Source organism: Vanellus vanellus, assembly GCF_965231255.1.
Source record: "Vanellus vanellus genome assembly, chromosome: 13".
In the NCBI taxonomy this organism is placed as follows: Eukaryota; Metazoa; Chordata; class Aves; order Charadriiformes; family Charadriidae; genus Vanellus; species Vanellus vanellus.
Genome location: NC_138918.1, coordinates 14,398,492 through 14,420,624, shown reverse-complemented (window position 1 = coordinate 14,420,624; position 22,133 = coordinate 14,398,492). Strand labels below are relative to the sequence as shown.

At 38.1% G+C, this 22,133-nt stretch overlaps 1 protein-coding gene across 5 annotated transcripts in view; it reads right to left on the bottom strand.

The window, feature by feature from the left end:
- The window catches only part of GABRG2 (gamma-aminobutyric acid type A receptor subunit gamma2), a gene marked incomplete at both ends in the record, with an annotated part of 71,872 nt that overhangs the window by 42,731 nt on the left and 7,008 nt on the right, over window positions 1-22,133 (bottom strand). For 3 of the 5 annotated variants that reach the window (XM_082489771.1, XM_082489772.1, XM_082489774.1), the window contains 3 exons: window positions 1,933-2,153; window positions 3,096-3,163; window positions 4,798-4,933. In XM_082489771.1, coding sequence (XP_082345897.1) covers window positions 1,933-2,153; window positions 3,096-3,137 — 263 coding nt within the window. Of the gene's footprint in view, window positions 1-1,932; window positions 2,154-3,095; window positions 3,164-4,797; window positions 4,947-22,133 lie in introns of those variants that run through there. The other 2 variants (XM_082489770.1, XM_082489773.1) reach the window with 2 other exon arrangements.

Genomic DNA, 22,133 nt, shown 5'->3' with positions numbered 1-22,133 from the left:
CTCCTGGGCTCAGGGACCTGGGATTGCTGAAGGCAGGATTTTACCAGTAAAGACTGAGGCAAAGGCGGCATTGTATACCCTGGTGTCCTTTGTGACAAGGTCCCCATTCCTGTTTAGCGGTGCGCCCACAATTTCGCTGGTCTTCCTTTTGCTGAGGTTGTACATGTAGAAACCCTTCTTGCTTTCCTGTCCCCAGTCAGATTCAACTCCAGATGAACTTTGGCTTTTCTAACCCTGTCCCTGAGTCCTTGGACAGCATCTCTGTATTCCTCCTGGGTCACCCGTCCCTGCTTCCACCTCTAGTAAATTTTCTTTTCACATTTGAGTTTTGTCAGGAGCTTTGTGTTGATCCATGAGGATTGCCTGCTGACTTTGGTTGATTTCCTGCTGGGTCTTGAGCTTGGGGGGAGATGATTGAGAAAATCAGCCAGCTCTTCCGGAACCTTTGTCTCTTCGGGACAGAATCCCAGATCTGGGATGATACTATCACATTTCACTTGTGGATTTATCCAGGTTGAATCCTTACTGGTGTTTGCTGTCACTCATTAGAGCAACTAAGGATACATTAATAACAGATAACTGTTTCTAAATTCTATCCAATATATTTCTTTCTAATGGGAGAAAACGAGGGGTTTAAAGGAAAGGTAACAAAATCCAAAGAGCCAGAAATGTAGCTAAGTCCGAATTTAACATTTCAAAAGCAGACCTAGGATCTTCTTTATCAGACCGACTTTGATTTGCACTGGATTTCAATTCCAATCATTCTCTTATCTCTTCTGACGATGCACTGTGTAATGAATGTAAAATAACTATGAAATAAAACTCCTTTTTGTAATTCAGGCAGTTGCAACATTAAAAGGTTGTCTTAACCAAAGCTTCAGATCTATTCGTTAAAATTATAATGAGCGTACTTTTCTTCAAAACTTTGGTTTTGGCACCCAATAAAACAAAAAGAGAAAAAACACTTTGAAAAAAATGCAGTCTAAAACTTATGGTCTTATGTCTAATATCTTTGATTCTGTACTCTCATTTTAAATTATAAATTCTCTTGAACAAATGCTGTCTTTATCTACATTTTACATAGAACCAAGTATGTCGCATGTAAGAAAAAGTAAAAAAAAAATCACTTAGGATTTTCACATTTAGAAAGTATCATATGGTCATTGGGAATATGATATTTGAGTTGTTGCATATTGCATATGTTACACTTAAATGTAGGCATGCACATAATTATTGAAAAGAGTTTTTAAAGGTAATCTGTCTGAAAAGAAAAGTTACACATGTGACTGAGAAATCTGGAGATGAGCATATCAAGTTCAGAATCATGAAAATTTTAGTGGAACAGGGGATATCTGTAAGTTTTGGATTAAACTTTAAATGACCAATGCTGAAATGATAATCCTTATTTTCATAAGAAATTTAAGGAATGAAATGCTTTTGCAGGGTGGAGCTTCATCTGGCTAAATTATAATCAATTCAGACTAAGAGGTCTTTGATGTATATAATACCACCTTTTATACCGTCTGCTTAATTCAAGGATATTTCAAATTCATCGGTTTAATGCAATAAAAAGGAAAAACACGATATGTACCAAACCGGTGGCAAACAATAAAACATACCTTAAAATGGAAATTAATTACTCTAACAATGCTTATAGTGATTTTAGTATAGGAATGTGACTATTGTGGAGCAAGACGGTACAATCTATAGGAAGAAATAAAACTCTTTACTGTGCCAATATACCAATATAAAATAAATTGCATGCAACTGATGTTTTCTAAATATTTCCTTTTTTCAGGGTTGCATGCATAAGTAAATAGGAAAAAACAATGTTTTTTTTTCCTTCAGGGTAATGTCAAATGACCTGAATTCACAGGACCTTTCTCTTTGGCTTTCCCTAGAGAAACTGAAATTAAAGGCAGGTATAAATACCTCAGTGTGTACAACACTCTGCCGTCATTCCAGATCCTGAGCATCCTATTAGGAGTTGTTATCCAATGCGCATCAGCTTTCTTGGAATTTCGGAAAAATGTATCTGGTATCCAGATCTTCCCAACCATGTTGCTGTTTAATCTGAGCACTTTTATAGTGCTGTTGAACTTCAGACGTCTGTCATACCACGTTTGGGCGAAAAATATATCAATTGTATATTCCTGTTGTGTTAACCAGAAATACCGATGAAAACATAGCACTCTGCATTTCACATAACTCCTGATATGCTTTCCTTAATTTCAAATGAAAAAAATGTGAACTACAGAAGATGATACTAGAAATTATTAAAACAATATTTTGTCGATTTTTGAGGGCATGGCTTATCAAAGATTATTGTTTAAAAACAATTTGTTCTGTTATTTTCCTACTGGCAGGTGAAACTAAGATGCAGTTGAGTGGTATATGCATCCTTCTGATTCTATGTCCCCACGCTTCAGCCCACGACGGATCAGGTCAGAGAACAATTACTTTTTCCCTTGGATTTAGGATGGGAAAAATTTGAGCTGACTTGGCTGCCTTAATTGCCCGTGCCCCCCACTTATTACCAGAATTGGTGAAGTCTCACTTTCCCTGGCACCACTGAGCTGCCAGAAGCTGCAAAGGGATTTATAGAATAGAATCTGAGATTTCTATGCATGGAAACTGCAAGAATGAAGTGGACGTTGTGCTAAGGCTAGACCACTGTCCTTCACCTGTACAAAGATATAATTATATTTTTCTGTAGGAACTTTGGAAGGAGGAGAGGAGAGAGGATCTGGGCTTTTTTCTTTTTATCTTTTGGTAGCAAGAGTGGTAATATCACTGATGAATGGTTTTCCTTATTTTGTAGCAATCTGGAAGCTTGGTTTTACAGGAGTTAAACTGTCACAAAGCACTTGGAAGTAGGGCACATAAAAGTGTGAGGATATGTTAAAACTGTTATTATTATCATTACATTTTTATCAGCATAGAGCTCACGTCCATAATAATAATAATGATGAGATTTTAAAAATAATATGGGTATAGCACAACATTAAAACTAATGGAAGCTCTGTGATGTAAAAAATGATGGAGGCTTTGTAACAAAGTGAACATCGTAGGAAAATTGGCAATCATTTACCTACCATATTGATAGCATTCACAGGCCCAATGCTATTTACGTACATGTCAGTGTGAATTACTGTCGGTTTAACTGTAAGAGAAACAACAAGAATCAGGAACATGAGTGAAGGTCAAAATCAACTACATGGAAGTCAAACACAAGCAAAAGACTATTATAGTACCTCTCTTGTATGGTTACCTTACATTTAAATGTACATATACAATAAGTATAAATTTGCAGCGATGTCTCCAGTTTGAAATTAGTCGGAGATGCTTTGAGACAAATTCGTGTATCGTTTATTCTATCAGAACAAATTCACTTATGCTATGAGAACAAATACGAAACCAGTGTTGTTACCTTAGAGTGAGTCATATCTGACTGAGAGTATATACATTTTGTGTCAGGTCACAGCAACACATCTGACAAAACACTACCAACAAAAGCAAACTTATTCTTATGATGTCTTGCATCACTTGTTTTACATTATAATGCCAAACGCAACACGTCTGCTGTTGCTTGCAGAGATGGCTGTAGGTAAGTAACAATTTCATGAGCCTTAAGCAAAGATAATACTCAAGGCTCTAAAACAGGAATGAGAAACACTTGTTAGATTAATTTATTTTGAAATTACTCTGTTGTAGCTTTATTATTCTTATACACCTTAGCTAAGACGTGATTGTTTTTTCCCTGATGCTTTTATGAATGCTTAATTCCTTTCTGTTCTCTAAAGTCTTGGATTGGGAGAATAAGACAAATTCCTCTGCTAATTTGCACCGTATAAATATATTGAAGGTTAAATACTCATGTTATCCCTCACTGTGCAAAATTCCATAGTTTCTAAGCCTCTATAAACTTGTTAGAAACAGCTTCCTTCATTAACCTTGCTGCTCTCTGCTTTCCTCTGCCTGGTTCATCCATGAATTCTCTTTGCGTTATTCTGTAATCTTATTACTGTTGTATGCTCTTCTACAGCAGTATTGTCTGCCTGCTCTGGGCACACATGAGGCCTTCTCAAACTGACTTGCAGCAACTCAGGGAGATTTATCTCTTCAAGCTCCCTCAGTAATTAGTGGAGAGGAAGATTCCTGCAAAAGGTGACTCAGCCAAATAAGAATCCATTACGAGTCCAAGCTTGGGTCTATATACTTATATTGGCTGTGGAGGTGGGCCTTACTTGACTGTAGTTATCTTTTGTGAATCTCTTCCTCTGTGCCCCATTCCCCGGTCACTTCTTGCCCGGCTGTGCAAGTGAGGGCCTACGCCGCGTCAGTCAATGCAGACCTGCTGCTGTTAGAGGCTGTGTCTGCGTCCGTCACATCATGCAAGGATCAGGCTGCGTTGTCCTCATTTTGGCCTTCCTTTTCAATATATTATTTGTGATTCTCTAACACCCTCGCTTAGATATACAAAGAAGATAAAAACTTGCTTTGTCACTCCCCAGACGTTAAATTTCAAAATTGCTATGCAGGTGCATCATGACAAGCAGCCTGACTCAGCAAATCACAACAGTCTAATTAGATGTCTCAGGATAGATTTAGCAATATTAATTTATATCAGCTTCCAAAATCATGACTACTTTTCATGCTACTGATGTTTTACTACATTGTATTTTGTTTTCATAACTACTTTGAATGGATTCTGCTTCCTGTGTAGCATAATATGGTATGAAAATTCTTTCTCTTCACCGCTTAATCAAAAGTGGTCTAAAAAGAAAACCAACACACCTCCTATGTCAGGTCTCAACTTGTTGTCATATCCTTCCAGCAAGCCATTTAAAATAAGAGTGACATCACTCTCATGGACTTTGGGAGTCAAAACCCAAGTCTTATTTGAAGTGTAATCTTCATAATCATCATCTCCCTTTTGGGTGGAACTGTTAAAGAAATAAAAATGAAGAAATGGAAAGTCTTGAAAAATACAAATTTGTAGGCAACCTCTTTAGAGACAATACACGCATAACTCAGGTTTTAATAGTACTGTACAAAACATTGAAAAAATTGCCTGCTTTTTAAAAGGAGACTCACAGTAAAGATGTCACATAACAGTTGAGGTTACAGTACACATTAGCAACATTTTCTTTTTGTACAGTTGAGGTCATATTCCATTCGAAGGAACACCAATGCTTATTACCTTTGGCATGCCTATTTTGTCTCTCACTGACTCAAGTGGGACCTGTTATGAAACAAATCTAATTGTCACTTAGCTTATGCAACTCCCCACCAAAATATCACTTAGTATGTGCACAGTGTAGTTGCATTACTTCTCTTTGAGAGAAAAATTTGATGCAACACATTTCTGACAAGACCAATAATTGGATTCATTCAAAGAAACTGTCACACAGCTTTTCTCCAGCCTGATGAACTTGAGCTTATTGTGCATTTGGAAAGTTCAGCACAAATTTTTGCCAATGGTTTTCATTTTCACTTTTGCTAACTAGAACCCAGAGAGGATAAAAAGTCTGTCTACTGTTTTTTTCTGCTACTGAGCAGTATGACAGCGGATCTAGTATAATGCAACCTGCTTAGCACAGTATAAAGGGCAAGTTAGACCTCAGAAATGTGTAGACTAGCCTTAATGGATGTTTTGTTTTCTTAAAATCTGTGCCTCCGGTTCTAGGGGAGAACGTAGAAACTACTTTAGAATATGACATCATCAGATATTTTCATTTCAGAATGTCAGTAGTAATCAGCTGAACGGTGCTAGGCAACTGTAAGTTTTTTGCATAATATGCCAGTCCCCTTCTTTCCCGACCTGCTTCTGTGTGACAAAGTTTGAACACTGCCGGATCTGTAAAATCTTAATGATACTACAAGTGTCTTAAGCCAGTGAGGGGAGTTTGGATACGAATGGGTCAAAAGCAGAAAATTTAATTATTTTCCTGTTTCACCCAGAGTCTGCACACAAGTGGGAAAGAGCACTGAGAAGCAGATTCTCATGGGGGCTGGAACTCCCGCTTGGCGCCCAAGATTGAAAGCAGACACAGCTGACCGTGGTCATGGGTGCAGTAGTGAAGGAATGACTAGTCCCAGAGTCTGAGCGCGCCATTCTGTTAACACAGATCTTCGCTCAGCTGAGGTCATGCTCACTCCCGTCTGCAGTGCTACCCTGCTGCATCCTGCTTGTACCTACCCAGAGCGCATGGCCTGAAGGCTTTCCCGAGTTGGGCAGTTGGGAGCTGTAAGCCAACTGCGCAAATACAAGTTAACTACGAAAGAGGCTTTGGCTTCTTTCTTCCCCATGGGTACAGCCTAACAGGAAAGAGCCACAGCACATCTGTGCCCCTCTGTATAAGACTCTGCTTCTTAGGAGGTACTGAACATACAGTGAAATTTGAAGCAGCCTGAGACCGCGCATAAGGCTGTAGCAACTAGGATTGCAGAGCACGTGTGAGAGCGCCAGCCTTGCATTGCATTGGATTGAGCTTGGGAGCTGCTAGTGAAGCTAGGTTAATCTATGCCTTTACTACGTATACTGAGTACCGCGGACTGCAGCCTCCAGGCACCACCTAACCCACCCCGCGCCAGTGATAGCGCCTGGGAGCTTCAGCTTTGCAGAGCAAGAATAGGCAGCCCAGCCGCCTCCCTCTGACTACATAGGCCTGAACCTGTAGTGTTTACCGGCAATCAAAAGCAGAGTTTTATTTGGCAGTGTGCTACGTAGTATTCTGCTGGTACCCACAAACAGGCCAGGTTAATTAAATTGGTGAGGGAAATTTGTTTATTCAGCTGTCTGTAGTTCAAAGATCTAATTGTAATTCAAAGGAACATCACTGAAGCAACGTTCTCCCTCTTGGAGGAATGGAAACCCTTCTAAATAAAGTCTTTGCAAAGAGAAGGCACTAGATTATATGTTTTCAGTTTGTGCAAAGTGAATGAAAAGACTTAACTTCATGTGTAAAAGGCCATACTCTTTGTTTTATAACCAATTAAACATCCATTCTCTGAAAAGAATAGTTTTTCTGAATGGAAAAGAAAAAGGAAATCAAATACATTCTCTCACAAAGGCAATGTGTTCCTGACTGTTCATTCGATGAGAAAGCTTCAGAAGTCAAACAGCTAGTTAGTACAGTCTGGTGTACTGGACAATGCAAGCTTAGAAGATGAAAAAGCATGTATGTCTAGGACTTGTCTCAAATCTAGAACAACCTTACTGAACAGCAGCCCACAGTCACTAAAATTTCCAGTTCCTCTTGGTAATTATTAGTAGGGAAGAAATAGCTATTTGTTTGCCCATCTGCCATTTCAAGCCATTTTGGCACTCCAAATCTCAAAAAAAGCAGCAAATGCTTTATGAGATTACTGTGAGGGAGGGGAGAGGGAACACAGCTGATGGAACTAGGGAAAAAGGCCACTGAATTCCAGCTTTTATCTGAATTCCAAGTGGATCATAAGTAAGTTAGCACAGGTATCCAATTGCCTAAATGTCTATCTGTGTAAAACTGCATACCAGCCAGAACAATCAGAGGTCCATCCCTATCCAGATGAGCAGGGCTTTAGCTGTGCAATGCCATTAATACTAATGAAAGTTATAATGACAAAACCCGTTTCATCTTCTTAAGACTTTCAGATCAGTTCTTCTGATTATATGTCCTAAAATCTGCAAGTGCATTTAATGTCGAGAACAAAGGTGATAAATCTCAGATTATACCCAAGTGCATATCGAAATCTGTTTTTATTTTTGTGCCTGCTAGAAGTTTTCAAATGTAGTAATGTAGGTATGCAAAGAAACACATATTTACCTCTTTGCAGATTGCAGGATAATTTTTTGAAAGTTAATGTTTCAGACACTGATACAAAATCTCCCTGAGATATTCCCCCTTCTGACATCAATGGCATCACAAGTTGTGTGCAAGACTGTTTACATAAATCCAGTTTCCCTATTTGGAAAAGAGATGGCTTAAGAGGGTCAGAATCCAAACTTGAAACTTCAAGTCATAGCATAATTAAAGTTAGAAGGTGCTTTTGGAGGTCGCTTGGTCCACTTCCTGCTCAGTTTGCCAGCTAAGCCTGCTTGAGGTAGCTATGATTGTAATTACTTAAGTATACGTATAACTATGAGTGTGCCTAATATTCAGGGGGGGCTCTTCGTGTGCGTCAAATTACTTGAAATACATCTTCACAAAGCAGATAGAGGGCAGAAATCACTACATGCTAATAAGCATTTATTAATTTAGATCATAAAGTACATTAATTTGGACTACAGGAATATTTGGGGGGGAGATGACAGCACACGATTCAGTCATTTTTTAAAAAAAATTCTGATAAAATGTGCAAAGATCAATAAACTGGTATCTTGCTCTACAACTACATACAAACCTCATTCTGCCAGTGAGGTTTTTACCATGGCAGGGGATAAAAAGAATTTTAAGTCATGTTTCTTATCTTCCTCACTATAAAATACACTTACTAATCCCAATTCTGCATTAAAGAAGTCATTACTTGATTTATAACACTTATATAGCTCTTTCGAGTGCTCATTGGTGAGGTGTAATTTAGTAAAAACTGAGATTACACAAACTAAATGTTCAGGACTGGGTTCTCCAGATCTTTGCTAGTGCACATCACCCGTAAGTTTTTTGCAATACTGTGTGGGCAACATTTAATCATTCATGAAGCAAGTGTAACCTCTGTGGGCAGAGGTACCTACTGCAGATAGACCTGGGTTCACCAACCAAGGGATAAAGAACTAATGACCCCTTAGCGCTAAAGGCATTATTTCTATGCTGGAAATATGTTGAAATAGTAGAAGATCAGTTCAATCAGTCCCAGAGGATATCTCTGCTGAGAAATCACTGATGCGTTAGGAAAATAATTATTTTTCCGCCTTCTTTTCTGAACCTTGTCCAGAAGATGCAGTAAAGCCCATCAGTCAAAGGTTTTCTTAATGTGCTGATACGCTGTTCTCTTAGCAGCATAAAACCATGGAAGTCCACTTAACAGCTTGGGGATCCATTCCTCTTTTTAATAGATTCAGTATGATTTCTTTTCTTTTTTGCTTTCATGTCCATGGAAGTAAGATTGATACGTACATACAAATAATGATCACATTAGTAAAATTTAACAAATAATTGTATTAATGGTCTTTACCCGTCTTACACTATTAAGCTTTCAAGCTCTTTGGCCTAAATTCTTTAGTTCAAAATTTAAAATGGACAGTGGAGTATCTATTTCAAAACTATTATGTTTTAGCTAATTGCTAACATAAAGTCAGTGTTATAACTTCTGGTTGTCTCTGCTGTTCCATGGCAACTCTATATCAGAGACACTGTAATGTAACTTCCAGAAGAATCATACATAGCATTTCTTGGAAAGACGCTACCATATGTTGGCAAAGATACACTATGCTTGATTTAAAATCGCAGACAGCAGCAATAATTTGTCAGTCTAAGCCGAGGGACAGACTGGGCACGTCTTATTTCATTAGCGAACAATAACTCACAAAGGATATCCCTTTGAAATAAGGTAAATATTTCCTAATCCACAGGAACACAATTTTCACAGCTTGTTACAAGCAGTAGAAGGGAAATGGTGCAAAAACCTACCGTGACTGCTTAGTCTTTCAACGTTCAGATGTGAGATCATGTATTTAGCTGGTCAAAATCTCTATCACTCTAGTGCCAATTTGTACCTGCTGTGGCTCTGTTCTTTAACTTTTCTAAATATAGAAAATGAATTTTAACTATTTCTAAGTGTTCTATTAAGAAACTTCACACCAGAGTCAATTATCCTTGCTGGAATCTGCCTGCTATTGCATTGCTGTTCACAAGCAGAATCAGAGTAGCCACAAAGTGCCCAAAGGAAAAGACCTGTAGCAGTACTGAGTTGCCAACAACTAATTAGTTTAACTCTAATTAAAAACTTAAGTTTACTTGTCAAAAAAATCTGACCAATATCATCTTTTATACCAAGTAGGCTATGGAAGCTACAGACCCTACAGCAAAGATTTAATAAACTACTCACGCATACAGAGTGAGTCTTCCCCTTAAAGCACCAATGTTTTATACCTCTCAGTGAAGGACTGAAACAAGGCTTGCTATTTTACCTAACAGCACTGTTTAACTTAATGAATAGTCAAGCTAAATTCAGCCTCTGATGCGCATAAAAAAAAATTACCCTAATCTATAGGTCATACATTATTCATGATGATAATGCGATCACTGTGAGGGAAGGACATATTCCTGGTTCGCACTGTGGATACAGAGATGCTGTATGCAGATGTGACATATGAGTATGTAGAGAATAGCGTATTTGTGGGAGGTTACAGTCTCTGTGGAAGTCGAACTGTGTCTGTATTCTCTCTTGTTGACCGCCAATCATATTTTAAGTAAAGCTATCTCAACTGAAATAGAAAATGTTTTCACAAAGCTGTATGCTGAATTCTCTTGCCCCGTTCATGTTTCTATTCTGTCCATTTGTATTGTTTAAATCCTAAAGCTATGCCCAGGACCATGCTTCTATCTTTACCATAAAAATGGTACCTATTTTCTTTTTTACTACTAAATGTTCATCGCGATGCCCAACCTTCACTTTTCTCAGGATTGCAAATCATGTAATACGACGATTAATCTCGTTCCAAGACGATTCCTTAGAATAATGCTTTGCTTAGAGAGGAAAAGAGGAGATCCAGTCAGTTATCAGAAGTTCCATAAAAGGAAACGGAGACTGTGTTCAGAGATTTGGGCTAAGAAATACAGAGAAAGTGTCTTCTTGTCCTGCTCTGTCCACCTGGAGCTCCGGCACTGGTGAGACTGCAATTCCAGTACCTGGATGGAGCTGTGTTCCAGAAGAGCCTGAAATACTAGATTTACAGTGTTTCCAGAACAGCTTGTTTCAGACTTGGTCCCTAGGGAGTATGAGCTATATTTTGGCCACGATGTCGTCACGTGGCGAGGGAGGCTGAGGAAGTTCACAAGGAGAAAGAAAATTGTTGGGTAGGTTGGATTTTAGGGAGGTCACCTGTAGAAGATAGTTTATTTCCTAGGAAACCGCTATTGCTACAGCTATTGTTCCATGAACTATTCAAATGGTGTAAAGTATGTAAAAACTTGTCATAAAATGATCACTGCTTGAAAACAAAACAAAGGTGAGTTTTTCTGTCATTCCTAAGCCACAGAGGTACTGAAGTGTACAAGAAAAAAAAATTAAAATAATACTGGAATTCTCATAAAGAAATCGTTACAGCTGAAACACTAAGATTAAGTAGGGACTGATCACCCAAGGCTCAAAATGGGTATTCAAGACCCAGAAGTCGCAGCAGTAGCACAGATGAGTGTTCCCAGCAGATGACTTTTCAGTCATCTTTACCGTACGTGAAGGCCTTAGGTTGGCAGCAATCAAACAGTCATTTCTGAAAACTATGCCTACGTGCCTACATTGAGATTTAAAGGCCAGCCAGATTCCTGTGAAAATTTACACTGTTTTCCACCTGGCAACACAGCACCTATCATGCTGTGGATTTTACAGGCTGCCTTCTAGTCAGTCACAACTCACGGTGTCCTCACTGGTCCTCCTCAACCATTTTGAGTAAAGCAGTCCAATTCCTAAATCTCTTCACAGACTTTTAAAATATTACACGGCGATCATGTTTTTGTATTAGTCAATATAAAACCGTCAATTATATCAGGCGTTCTGCATCTACATTGTATCAGTCATTCTACATCTTCCCTGAGACACGCGCTCACATTGGCTACTGCACCTTATCACAGCATAAATTTTCGCCCTTCATAGTTATAGTTAAAGCATCTATTTTCCCTATTCGCAGATTCAGCTGAATGTGGCTACAGCAAGTGTTTACACAGAAAGGTTGAAAATGAAAAATTTAACTTGGTTTAAGTTTTGTTTCCTTTCTGTAAGTTTGTGAAAACACTTCTTATAAAAGCCCTTTGGAGCACATTTATTGAGAGTGCTACCAATAAAACTGGTTTGTAGTATTTCCGTGTTTTCTAGTTCGCTGTACTGAAAAAATGCAGGGCAATTTTTGCATTGCAGAACTGATTGGATTCAAGTTATGCGTGAGCATGAGGATTATTGCCCCTTTTCAAATATCTCTAGTACCAATAAATAGGTTCATGGCCAATTGTGACCAAAATTACCAGAAACAGGGAGCAGTGTTAGCTGTCCTTTCAAAGAACCAAAAGCTGAAATGCAGCACCCAGTCTAGAATCAGTTTCTGCTGCAGAAAGTTGGGGCACATCGGTTGAATAAGATGTTTAGGATTTCCATCTTCAGATCGATCGGAACAGACCGATGTAATTGACCAAAACTGAATTACACCACAATGTAAAATTTGTGGGCAGGGAGAGGAAATATATGCTACCCCCATGAGGACAGCAAAATGTGGGTGAAACAAACTTTTATAGCCCGTAAGGAACAAGAGAGGTAATTATAGAAACAAGCACACGTCATTCATTTTGAACAGCCTGAGCTTGAAGTGCAGCATTTATACTTATGAGAACTCTGGAGGAGTCTAAGATGTGATCAGATGATTCAGATAAGCCTCCATAACTTAAGATGATTATTTCAAATTCTTTGGAGCTGTAATTTTGTATGAATATGTTTTCTTACATTTTGTTTACTGGAGGTTATATAATCTACTCACGTATCTCTCTACTGCAGTTATGCCTACTCATTTTAGTGGCAAGCAAAGTCAAGCATTAGATAGAAAAAAATAAAAAAGGAGAAATAGGTTCAGTTATTCTTCTACATCATAGGGTTAGCTTGAGTTGATCTACTTGATTTGAAATTATCTAGCTCTAATTGTAAAAGGTGTAACCCTGTAATTATGGGAACCTCAGACGGTTTATTTTTTGGTTTACCTTCCTCTTCCCTCCACTCCCCTCCCATCCCCTTCTCTCCTCTTTTTTAGTTTCTTTTAAAACTGTTCTATGCATCTCTGCATGTGAAATCTAAGGCAGTTGGGGCATGATTTTTCCCTGTTGCTATTACTCAGCTTCTGCAGATTTCCGCTATAGCTGGGAGAGCTCCAGAGAAGGAGTTAAATTAATGGCCATTACGGAGATGGGATCCAACTAGGTCTTCTTTACTGTGAGCTCTCTTTATTTTTTCTGGCTGTGTTTTATTGTATGTAATTGTCGTCTGTTACTGTTATATGTAATTTCTCTTCCCTGGTAAGGTACATTGCTTTTAGAAAAGATTACTCTAAAATCTCACTGTAAGTTAACTAGAGGAGCAGAAAAGCTTAACTCTGTTCTCAGTGAGTAAGATTAGGAAAACATGGATGCCCTCCAGCCATCTATTTAAACAGCATTAGCTCAAAACCCCTGATCCAATTGCTCAATTAGATTTGAAAAATGAAAAAAAATAAAGATTCTTGTTCTGTAATACCCTAGGAGGTATCTCATATTCATGGCTTTTCAGAATACTTGCACAACTATTTCTGTATTTTGTCAGCATGGTAATTTCACCCAGAAGGAAGTAACTTCTGGACTCAATCATTCATGATGTTGTCATCTTCACATCACTATCTGTCAATGTTTAAAAACAAACATTTGAGGTGCTAGAAATGTCAGCAGTTTTGCTTGTTGAGTAACCCTCCTGAGCATTTTGTTTTGAGGTTTAGAGTACCTTTTTTTTGTCTACAGATGTGAGCTTTAAAATTCAAGTTAAACTGAATATAAACCCTCATTAGAGTTAAATCTGTCACGGAATGTTTTTGTTTTCGTCTTCTGTGTCTCAGTACGTGGCAAAGCACTATGATGTGGCGTCCCCAGTGTTGGGCTGGGAGTCAGGAACGTTGAACGCTTACCCCAGTTAAAGGATTAATGTCCTACTTGCTATGATAAGACAAGTTATATCATCTCTGCATGTAAGCGTAAACCATTTTTACAACATAAATAGGCACATAAATGTGCCTTATTATTTGTGTTTGGTGAAGACTAGGCATCTCATTATGGAGGAAGAAACAGTCACTAACCATGCCTTAGGCACTGACATTGTATTGCTGAGAATCATACTTCCATCGCTCTTACCAGCAACGTTATAGCCCATATCTTTGGTAAATGAGGTGGGTCAGATAAACCCTGAATGATTAGGGAGCAAGTTAAAAATAAATTTAAAACCAGTATAGGTTTATTCTGAGTGTATTCTTAATTCTTGCTTCTTTCAGATCATGGAAGTATCATTACTGAAATGTTTATTAGATAGAAATGTGTCTTGAAGAAAGAGCTGAATGAACAGAAAATAGTTGCTTGACACACGTGTCTTTAATTAACTCATCATGAAACTAACTCATTCACAAAATGAGTGTAAGCAAATGGTGAAAATTAAACTGGTTTTGGTGTTGGTTTTTTTAAACAATGCTTCTGATTTAACGTAATTTTTAATGCATGGTAACCAATAGTAACCCATGTGTTCCCACATAAACCAACTTTATATCATGCAAGACGCTGTTTGCACTCATGCTCATAAAACAGACTGTGCAGGGGTGGATGTGGAATTTAGTTCTGATAACAGGATAGATGTGTGATACATTAAGAATGTAAGTGGCAAGCTAATGTCTCTATGTCAGCTGAGTAGGAAAATTGTTAACAAGCGTGCCTGAATTTCCCCTATGGAATTTATTTATTTTGATGAAATGGCCTATGTTGGTTTTGTTGTGGAATTCTGATGGACTTTCCTTGGTGGTTGGTACAGTCAGGGTGGCTTCGTGTCAGGGTCTCCTTAATTCTGTGGGGCACACAAATATTCTAGCTTCTGGATAAGGATCGTTAGCACCTCTGCTGTAATATGCACCCAGGCAGGGTCGTTCAATGGCGATGTCACCCCAGGCCTGTACCCCTCTCTGCTGCATTCCGTGTCCACTTCTCAAGGCCTCTGCTGTCGTATTAGGCTTGTATTTCTCCGCACTACATAACTATGTAAATAACTCATTCTTCAGAGAGTCACTGCTTGTAACTATTGCCTACATAAAACTATGGTTGTACCACACAAAACATCAAACAAACTAGCCATAGACGCCTAGTCAATTAGATAAATTGCTGTGGCAGTTAAACCAAGCGAAACAAAGCTGTGGGCAGGCCAAGAGAGGTTCAGCCCCAGCAGGCCCCACCAGCCTCTGGGCAGAGGCCTTGCAAGGCCGGTGCAAACATTATGGCCTGTCGTTCACCATGGCAATGTCGGGTTGCAGGGCTACAGCCTACAGTTCACAAGTGTTCCTTCCAAGGTAAATGCTGATTTAAAAAGGTTGATGCAAAGCTGCTACATTTTCCTTTCCTGTTTATGCCCCGCTATGACAGATGTTTTGGAACACAATTTCAAAAAGAAATGCTGGGGTACAGAAAAAGATGTAAAGCACATACTTTGGATATCTGTTCCACAGAAAGATAACCTGACTACTAAGCGTATTCTTAAGTTCTTTTTATGCAAGAACTTAAAATCTTTTTCCAAAAAATGGTAAATTGTTTTAATGTTGCTAACTAATATATAATAGGGTGGCTCTGCACCTTTATTTTAATGAGAAGAAAATGTGTCTTATTTCTCTTTTTTTGGTCTTTCTATCAGACTCCAGTAAGAAAATGTTAGGCACATAACATGCAAATTCTACCTAGCTCTGAAATTTTTGACATTTGAGTGGGCTAGGCATAATGATCGCTCCAAAGCCTATCTTCCCTTCCCTTATATTTAAGTGTGACTATTAAGGCTAGTCAAAACACCAGGAAAATAGGAGCAATTTCTATTTCACACACATACAAACATATATCTCCCAGACTTCTCTTTTTTCTCCAGAAATATTTTGCCATACCTTTTTTTGGTTATACCTCATCAACGTAGTAGAATTCTATTTTATAAATTGTCATTGTTCTGATTATGATCAGAGGAGATTGTCTTTGGAAAAGGAAAGAAACTTCTAAAGAGAAAGCTACTAGAAATTTATTGTATAAGTAGATGGTATTCAGGGACAGAGAAAGATGGATGCCTTATAACTCAAAAAGAGAGCAGGAATCAGAAAATAACCTAGTATGAGCCGAAGCCAAGAGTGGGTTTGATTGATGGACGGAACTGGCTACAAGGGTCAGAAATAACAGTAGATGTAGCTATAAACATATTCCAAAAACATGATTTTGAAAAACTGCATTGGGAAAGAAGTTTATAAGGTACAACTGTTAGCAATTTATTTCTGAAATTCCTGGAGGGGAGAAACCACATTAAGGTCTAGGAGATGTAGACTCATGTAACTAGAGTTCCAAATATGTTTAGCAATGGAATAATACAGAGTGCAGAACATACAACAAAGTACAGAAAGACATACAGAGGTGAAAATGTTTCCTTCAGTTTGAAAGATTATGCAAGAGGATATTTTTTTCTCCTCGTCTTCACTGCAGCTCCATGCTCTGGCTGAGTCAAAGGATCTACTTAATCTGCTGCAGTGACTGATCCAGTTGTAAACCAAAACATCCATATATTCAGGCCACAATGTCCAGATTCCCAGCAGGTTTCCTTGGCCCTTTCTCAGAGCTCTGTGGAGCATCCACCGTGGCACGGCAGCAATAAGCTTTAAAGGTGAATTGATACAAGACCAAGCAGCGATAGACAGCTGCTGCCATCTGACATTACTAGGTCATCTTGAACTAGTCCGTTCCCGGCTGTAGGGGCTCCATTTAAGATACGTGAGCACCAGCTACATGTGGTGCCATTTATGGAGATTGTACTGTTTGTGAGCACTGAAGCAAGATCCATGAAGATATTTAAAGTAGTCGCACAAAGCATCATGGCAACTAAGAATAAACTAATTGGCAAAATGCAGATGGTTTCAGACCCCATTTTCTAAGGGTACAGAGAAGGCACCGTGATGCTTCAGGAATTTTGTTGGTCCTTTGTGGATCTTATCCAAACTGCATAATCGGGAACTTTTTAAAAACAGGAAGAGTTTTTTCCTGACTCAAGCCAGATGGGAGCTTCAGGTGAGGATAGAGACCTGAAAACGGAAAGAGGGCAAACCCCTGAAATTAATGGAACATGAGCGGAAGCTAAGGAAGGATAAAGGTGTTTTAATAATCACAGCATATCTCCCACATGGATAAATTCAGCTTCAGTTTCTCTTGCTACAGCTCCAGCAGCTTTTTGTGAGCTACAGACTTATGCAGAATATCTGGCAGAGTATTGATGAGAAGAAATTCCACTGGAAGCCACTGAAGCAAAACCTCTACATGTAATTTATCCGCCTGAATTCCTGGGGAATTTGGCAAACGTACCTCAAAATAATCTGTTAAATAACGAATAGGTGCTATTCCAAGCTCTACACTTTTCCAGGAGACATTACTAGTGAAATAATTGAGAAGAGAGGAGAACATAACTGGAATACACTTGCTGGCAAAGTTGGAATTTTTAGCTTATATCTGTCAGATTTTCCAGGATTATGCTTTTCATACTGCTAACTGCTCAGTATTCTGATCTTGGTGCAGAAAACCATGTTGGTAAACATTTCAACACAAGTGAAAGTGCTTTCTTGAATGAAGGCTTGAAGGCTGAAAACTTTGCAGAATAGAACCCCAGTGTAGCGGCCTCAGCTAGTTTCCCAAGGTGTCACTGCAGACATGACATCTCTATTAAAGAAGTATGTTCTTCATGTGCTGTTTGGAATTCTTGCACGTAAACTGAGAAGTCCGATTTAAAATATGTACTATTTATGATTAGACATAATTTGACTGTTAAGCTTCTGCATTTTTTTTTCATTAAATCCTTTAATTACTATTTTACTGAGGATCTCAGAACACTGCATATGCAGGTAACAATTGCAGATAACAAATGTTTCTCATTTTTTAATGTGAATATATGTTGCATTGAATTTAATCACCTCTGCTGCTTATCTACTATAGGGAGATTAAAAGAGATAGTGCTTTGGGGACAGTAACAGACAAATTGCTTTTACAGATAGAGTGTTTCCTCTTTTTTTTTTTTTCCTTCCTTAACAAATTGCATAATTAAAGCTGCAAACAATTTTCTCTTCTAATACTCTCCAGAAGCCTTCACAGACTGAAAACTTTTCAAAGTTAACATGTGAGCTAAAACTCTTGGTTTCTGGCCAAAGATTAATTCCATTTCAAAGCTTAAAATAAAATCCACTTTTTGAAATGTGTAAGGCTAAAATTATTCCTCTTCCCTTTTAAATCAGATCTATATGGGGTTTGTTTTCACACGTAGAATACCTAAATGTATATAGTAATATACTAATATTTAATAATAGTACATTCTGGAACTCATTCTAGAAATAATCCTTATTAAGAAGTATATCCAGAGTAAAAGTGATTGGATATTAAGCGGTTAAAGTGTATTAAGTGAGTATAAAAGTGGTTAAAAGCAGTTGGATATTAATAGCAAACAATTTGGAATTGCTTAATTTAATTTCTGAGAAATGAAGTCTCTCTAGAGGCAGTGGTGGAATGTTGTGAGAGGAAAGAAACAGCCCTCACTGGGTGAAATAGAGGTATCTTAGTTTTACAACCTTTTGACATCAAAGAGCCAGAGTTGTGGATCTGTGTCACATTAAGCAGTGGCAAAGAAAAATGTTTTCATGTTGCTTACCATTGCCTCCTAAATATGGTGTTCAGAGCCTTATTAGTTATGCTGGACTTGGAAGGTAAGAATTTGGCCCTAAGGATTTGTGGTAACTTTAATCTCGTGTGCTGCATTAGAGCTTTATTAAGGTTTTAAGTCATTTTAAGTGCATGCTTTAAGTCTTTAAAGCAGCTTAGTGAGTTTTTTTAGCATCCCTTTAGAAACCAGGGAAATAAAATGAAAAAAGCTATTATTAGTATAATGTTGGTTGTCCTTGCCCCAAAGAGCATACAAATATCCGATATGTTTATTCAATACCATGCAGTCTTTGATACCAGTTAATTATTTTGGTCCCATGAAAGAGCAGCAATATTTTCTTACTGCTGGTAACCTTCCCCGCTGCCAAATCGTTACCTTCCAAGAAAACAGTGATTCCTTTACTACGTTACAAAACAAAATTGTAATAGAATTATAGAATGGTTAGAGTTCAAAGGGACCTTAAAGATCATCTAGTTCCAACCTCCCTGTTATGGGCAGGGACACCTCCCACCAGCCCAGGTTGCTCCAAGCCCCATCCAGCCTGGCCTTGAACACCTCCAGGGATGGGGTCGCCACAGCGTCTCTGGGCAACCTGGGCCAGTGTCTCACCACCCTCACAGTAAAGAATTTCTTCCTAATACGTAATCTAAATCTACTCTCTTTCGGTTTAAAACCATTACTCAAACTTTTGGGGTTCACAGCCCTCACAGGTTGTAGGAGCAAAATGCATTATTTCAGTTACGTATCCAGAAGCCAAAAGGTGTCTTTTCAGTCATCAAGTTCTTGGCATTGTAGATATTATTACATGGATCACAAGCCTCATCTTCTCTAAGCCATCTTACGGCATGGCATGATCACTCCTCCAACCAACGTTACTTATTGCAGTAAGGAGAGTTACTTTCTCTGCTTCTCTCTCCTTTTACTGCGTAACTGAGAGCTACTACCAGCTTTCTCACTTGTGTTCTTATTTGAGTGTGGCATTTCCCTGGCCTCTAACTTAACATATGCACAGGCTACCTTCGCTTCATGAAAAGGTTGCCCTGCATTTGTCATCTTTGTTAATTTGATCATAATAACTCATCTTTCTGAATCCCTGCACTGGTTTTCTAGTTGAAGTAATAGCAGGCTTCTTGTCACTATGTTAAAAACGCTGTATATTTCTAACCTTCGTGATTGACTTCCATATCTCCTTCAGTTCTGCCTCCTATTCACAGGAACTGTACAGCCCTTCTGGGCTCATAGCTAAAGTCCTTACTCTTTGTATTAAGTAACTCTAAGAGCTATTGGTGTTTTATCTGTAGAAGGTCAAGCTGACTGTAATTTTAATTATATATCAATTATATGGTGGCATTCTTCATTCACTGACATTTGTGTGCCTGTTGGCCTCTGGTGTGGTATCTCTTTGTGCAATGGTTTCACGATTGTTTTAAAAATATCAGCCGTTACCACAAATAAGCACGAGCTAATGATCTGCGTATCAAATTATATTATTGATTTTTTCAGGTCAGGTGATTACATTTCTGCACGCAGAGTCAGTTTGAATGCCTAAATTTTGGTAGAATGGTTCTTAGGCCTATAAAAGTAGAAACCAGGGACATTGTTCAGGATAGCACAAAGGGAAAGATGATTGCAGGCTCTTTGATGGTCTGTTCTCCCTCGGCTGCATCACTATCTGCTGTACACCTGATTGAAGCCTTTTTAGTGTTTATCTCCAGTGTGAAATGTTTTGTGTCTTCATCAGTTTTTGGAGATGAAAAGCAGAATGCATTCGACACCACCCTTTCATAGGACATACACGAAATTTCCAAGAGATGGCTGCTATCTTCATCTGACCGTTATGAGTGTAATTCATTCTGGTTTGGTGCCACGCTTTCTCCAGCTTTATCAAACATGTGCATGGATCAGTAGGTCCCAGAAGTGCATTATTACTTAATAATAAATTGAATAATACATTGATTAATTTAGTAAGGCTTCCTAACATCATCTCATTAATATTAATTGTTCTTAATTGTTCTCTTTCCATTCTTTCTCCTCTCTCTGTCTCTTGAAAAATAATCTAAGGGAATTAAATGAAAGTGGAATTCAGTAGATAATCCTCAATCTGTCGCAGCAGGCAGATTTCTGTTTAGATCTGAAGATATTTTACTACAGATTAACAAAAGCTTCATATGACCAGAACATGCCATTTGTGTTACACAATATAACATTGAATCACTATTGAAGGAAAACTCATTTTCTCATGTCACCCCCTGTTTTCCAGGGAATTCTCTCAGTAAGTTATTTTGGGTATGCATGAGATACTGTTGAAGATGCATTTCTCATCAATGTAGAGAACCATAGGTATTCTTCTGTAGAACGTGCAGCATTGAAAAAGCTTAAGATGATAAATAGCTCAGAAAAAACCCTAACCTTTCATCTCTAGAGTTCACACCAAAGTCCAAGATGACATTCACTAAAAAATACAATTTCATACATGATTACCTGCATCGTTTGGAAAAAGCTAATGCAAGTATAAAAAGTAGATATCTTCTCATTCCATTCCTTCCAAATGCTCATCATTATCCTTCATTTCTTTTAAATAGTTTTTTTTTCCCATATATTGGTGTTTTATTTCTGGTAATAATCTGTATACGTTGGCTTAGGTTTTGTAAAAATGCTATTTCTTTACCATTTTGCTGGCTGTCTGCGAACAGATGAAAATTCTATCTTGTAAGAGTAATATTAGTTTCATATACAATGGCCAGATTTCACAGCTAGGCCTACGCATTGTGTTGTACTTTACTGAATATGTGTGAAAATGTCCTTCCACTACATCTGAAAAAATAGAACTGATCCTGTAAATAAGAAAATCTGACTTGCACATTAGTGAATTTCTTCCTTAATGATAATAATTTGTTGCATTGAGATTCTTGTATAAATTACTGAAGTTCTGTTACCTGCTATCACTTTGCAGTAATCATAAAGTAATGATACTCTGGGTCACATCAGCTGTGTATTGTGCCACGTATTTTGCATCTGGCAGGTGCCGATACCAGAAGCTAAGAGCAAAAGATCAGGGCAAGAATATAATGATGCTTCCCTGGTAAAATCTCTTGGCTTCCAGAAACATGCAGCTAGAGATTTCCTGTAACCACTGAGTTTAATGAACTTTGAAGTATTTTTGTTCTTTTTGAATCTGTATATATCTTTGGGCTCTGCATTACCTCAGTGGTTAGAAAGAAAACCATTTTCATAAGTTTTCAGGCAGCCAATAATTTGATTCGGTGCTTTATGCCCTTTATATAAGAGAAAACAAGTAATGCTTATGTAGTCGACTTTTTCCACGTTGCTTAGGACATCAGATGTAAAAGCATTATGCAGCTGAGGTAGTCATTTACATGGGAAGGTGTTTGCTACGTTTCTCTTGTGCTTATGCAGCTACTGGTGGTTTTCAGCAGCGTTAAAGCCTCCTTTTTTTGACAGTAGTTGTGTTAAAAATATTACCCAGTTATATAAATAAGAGGATATCA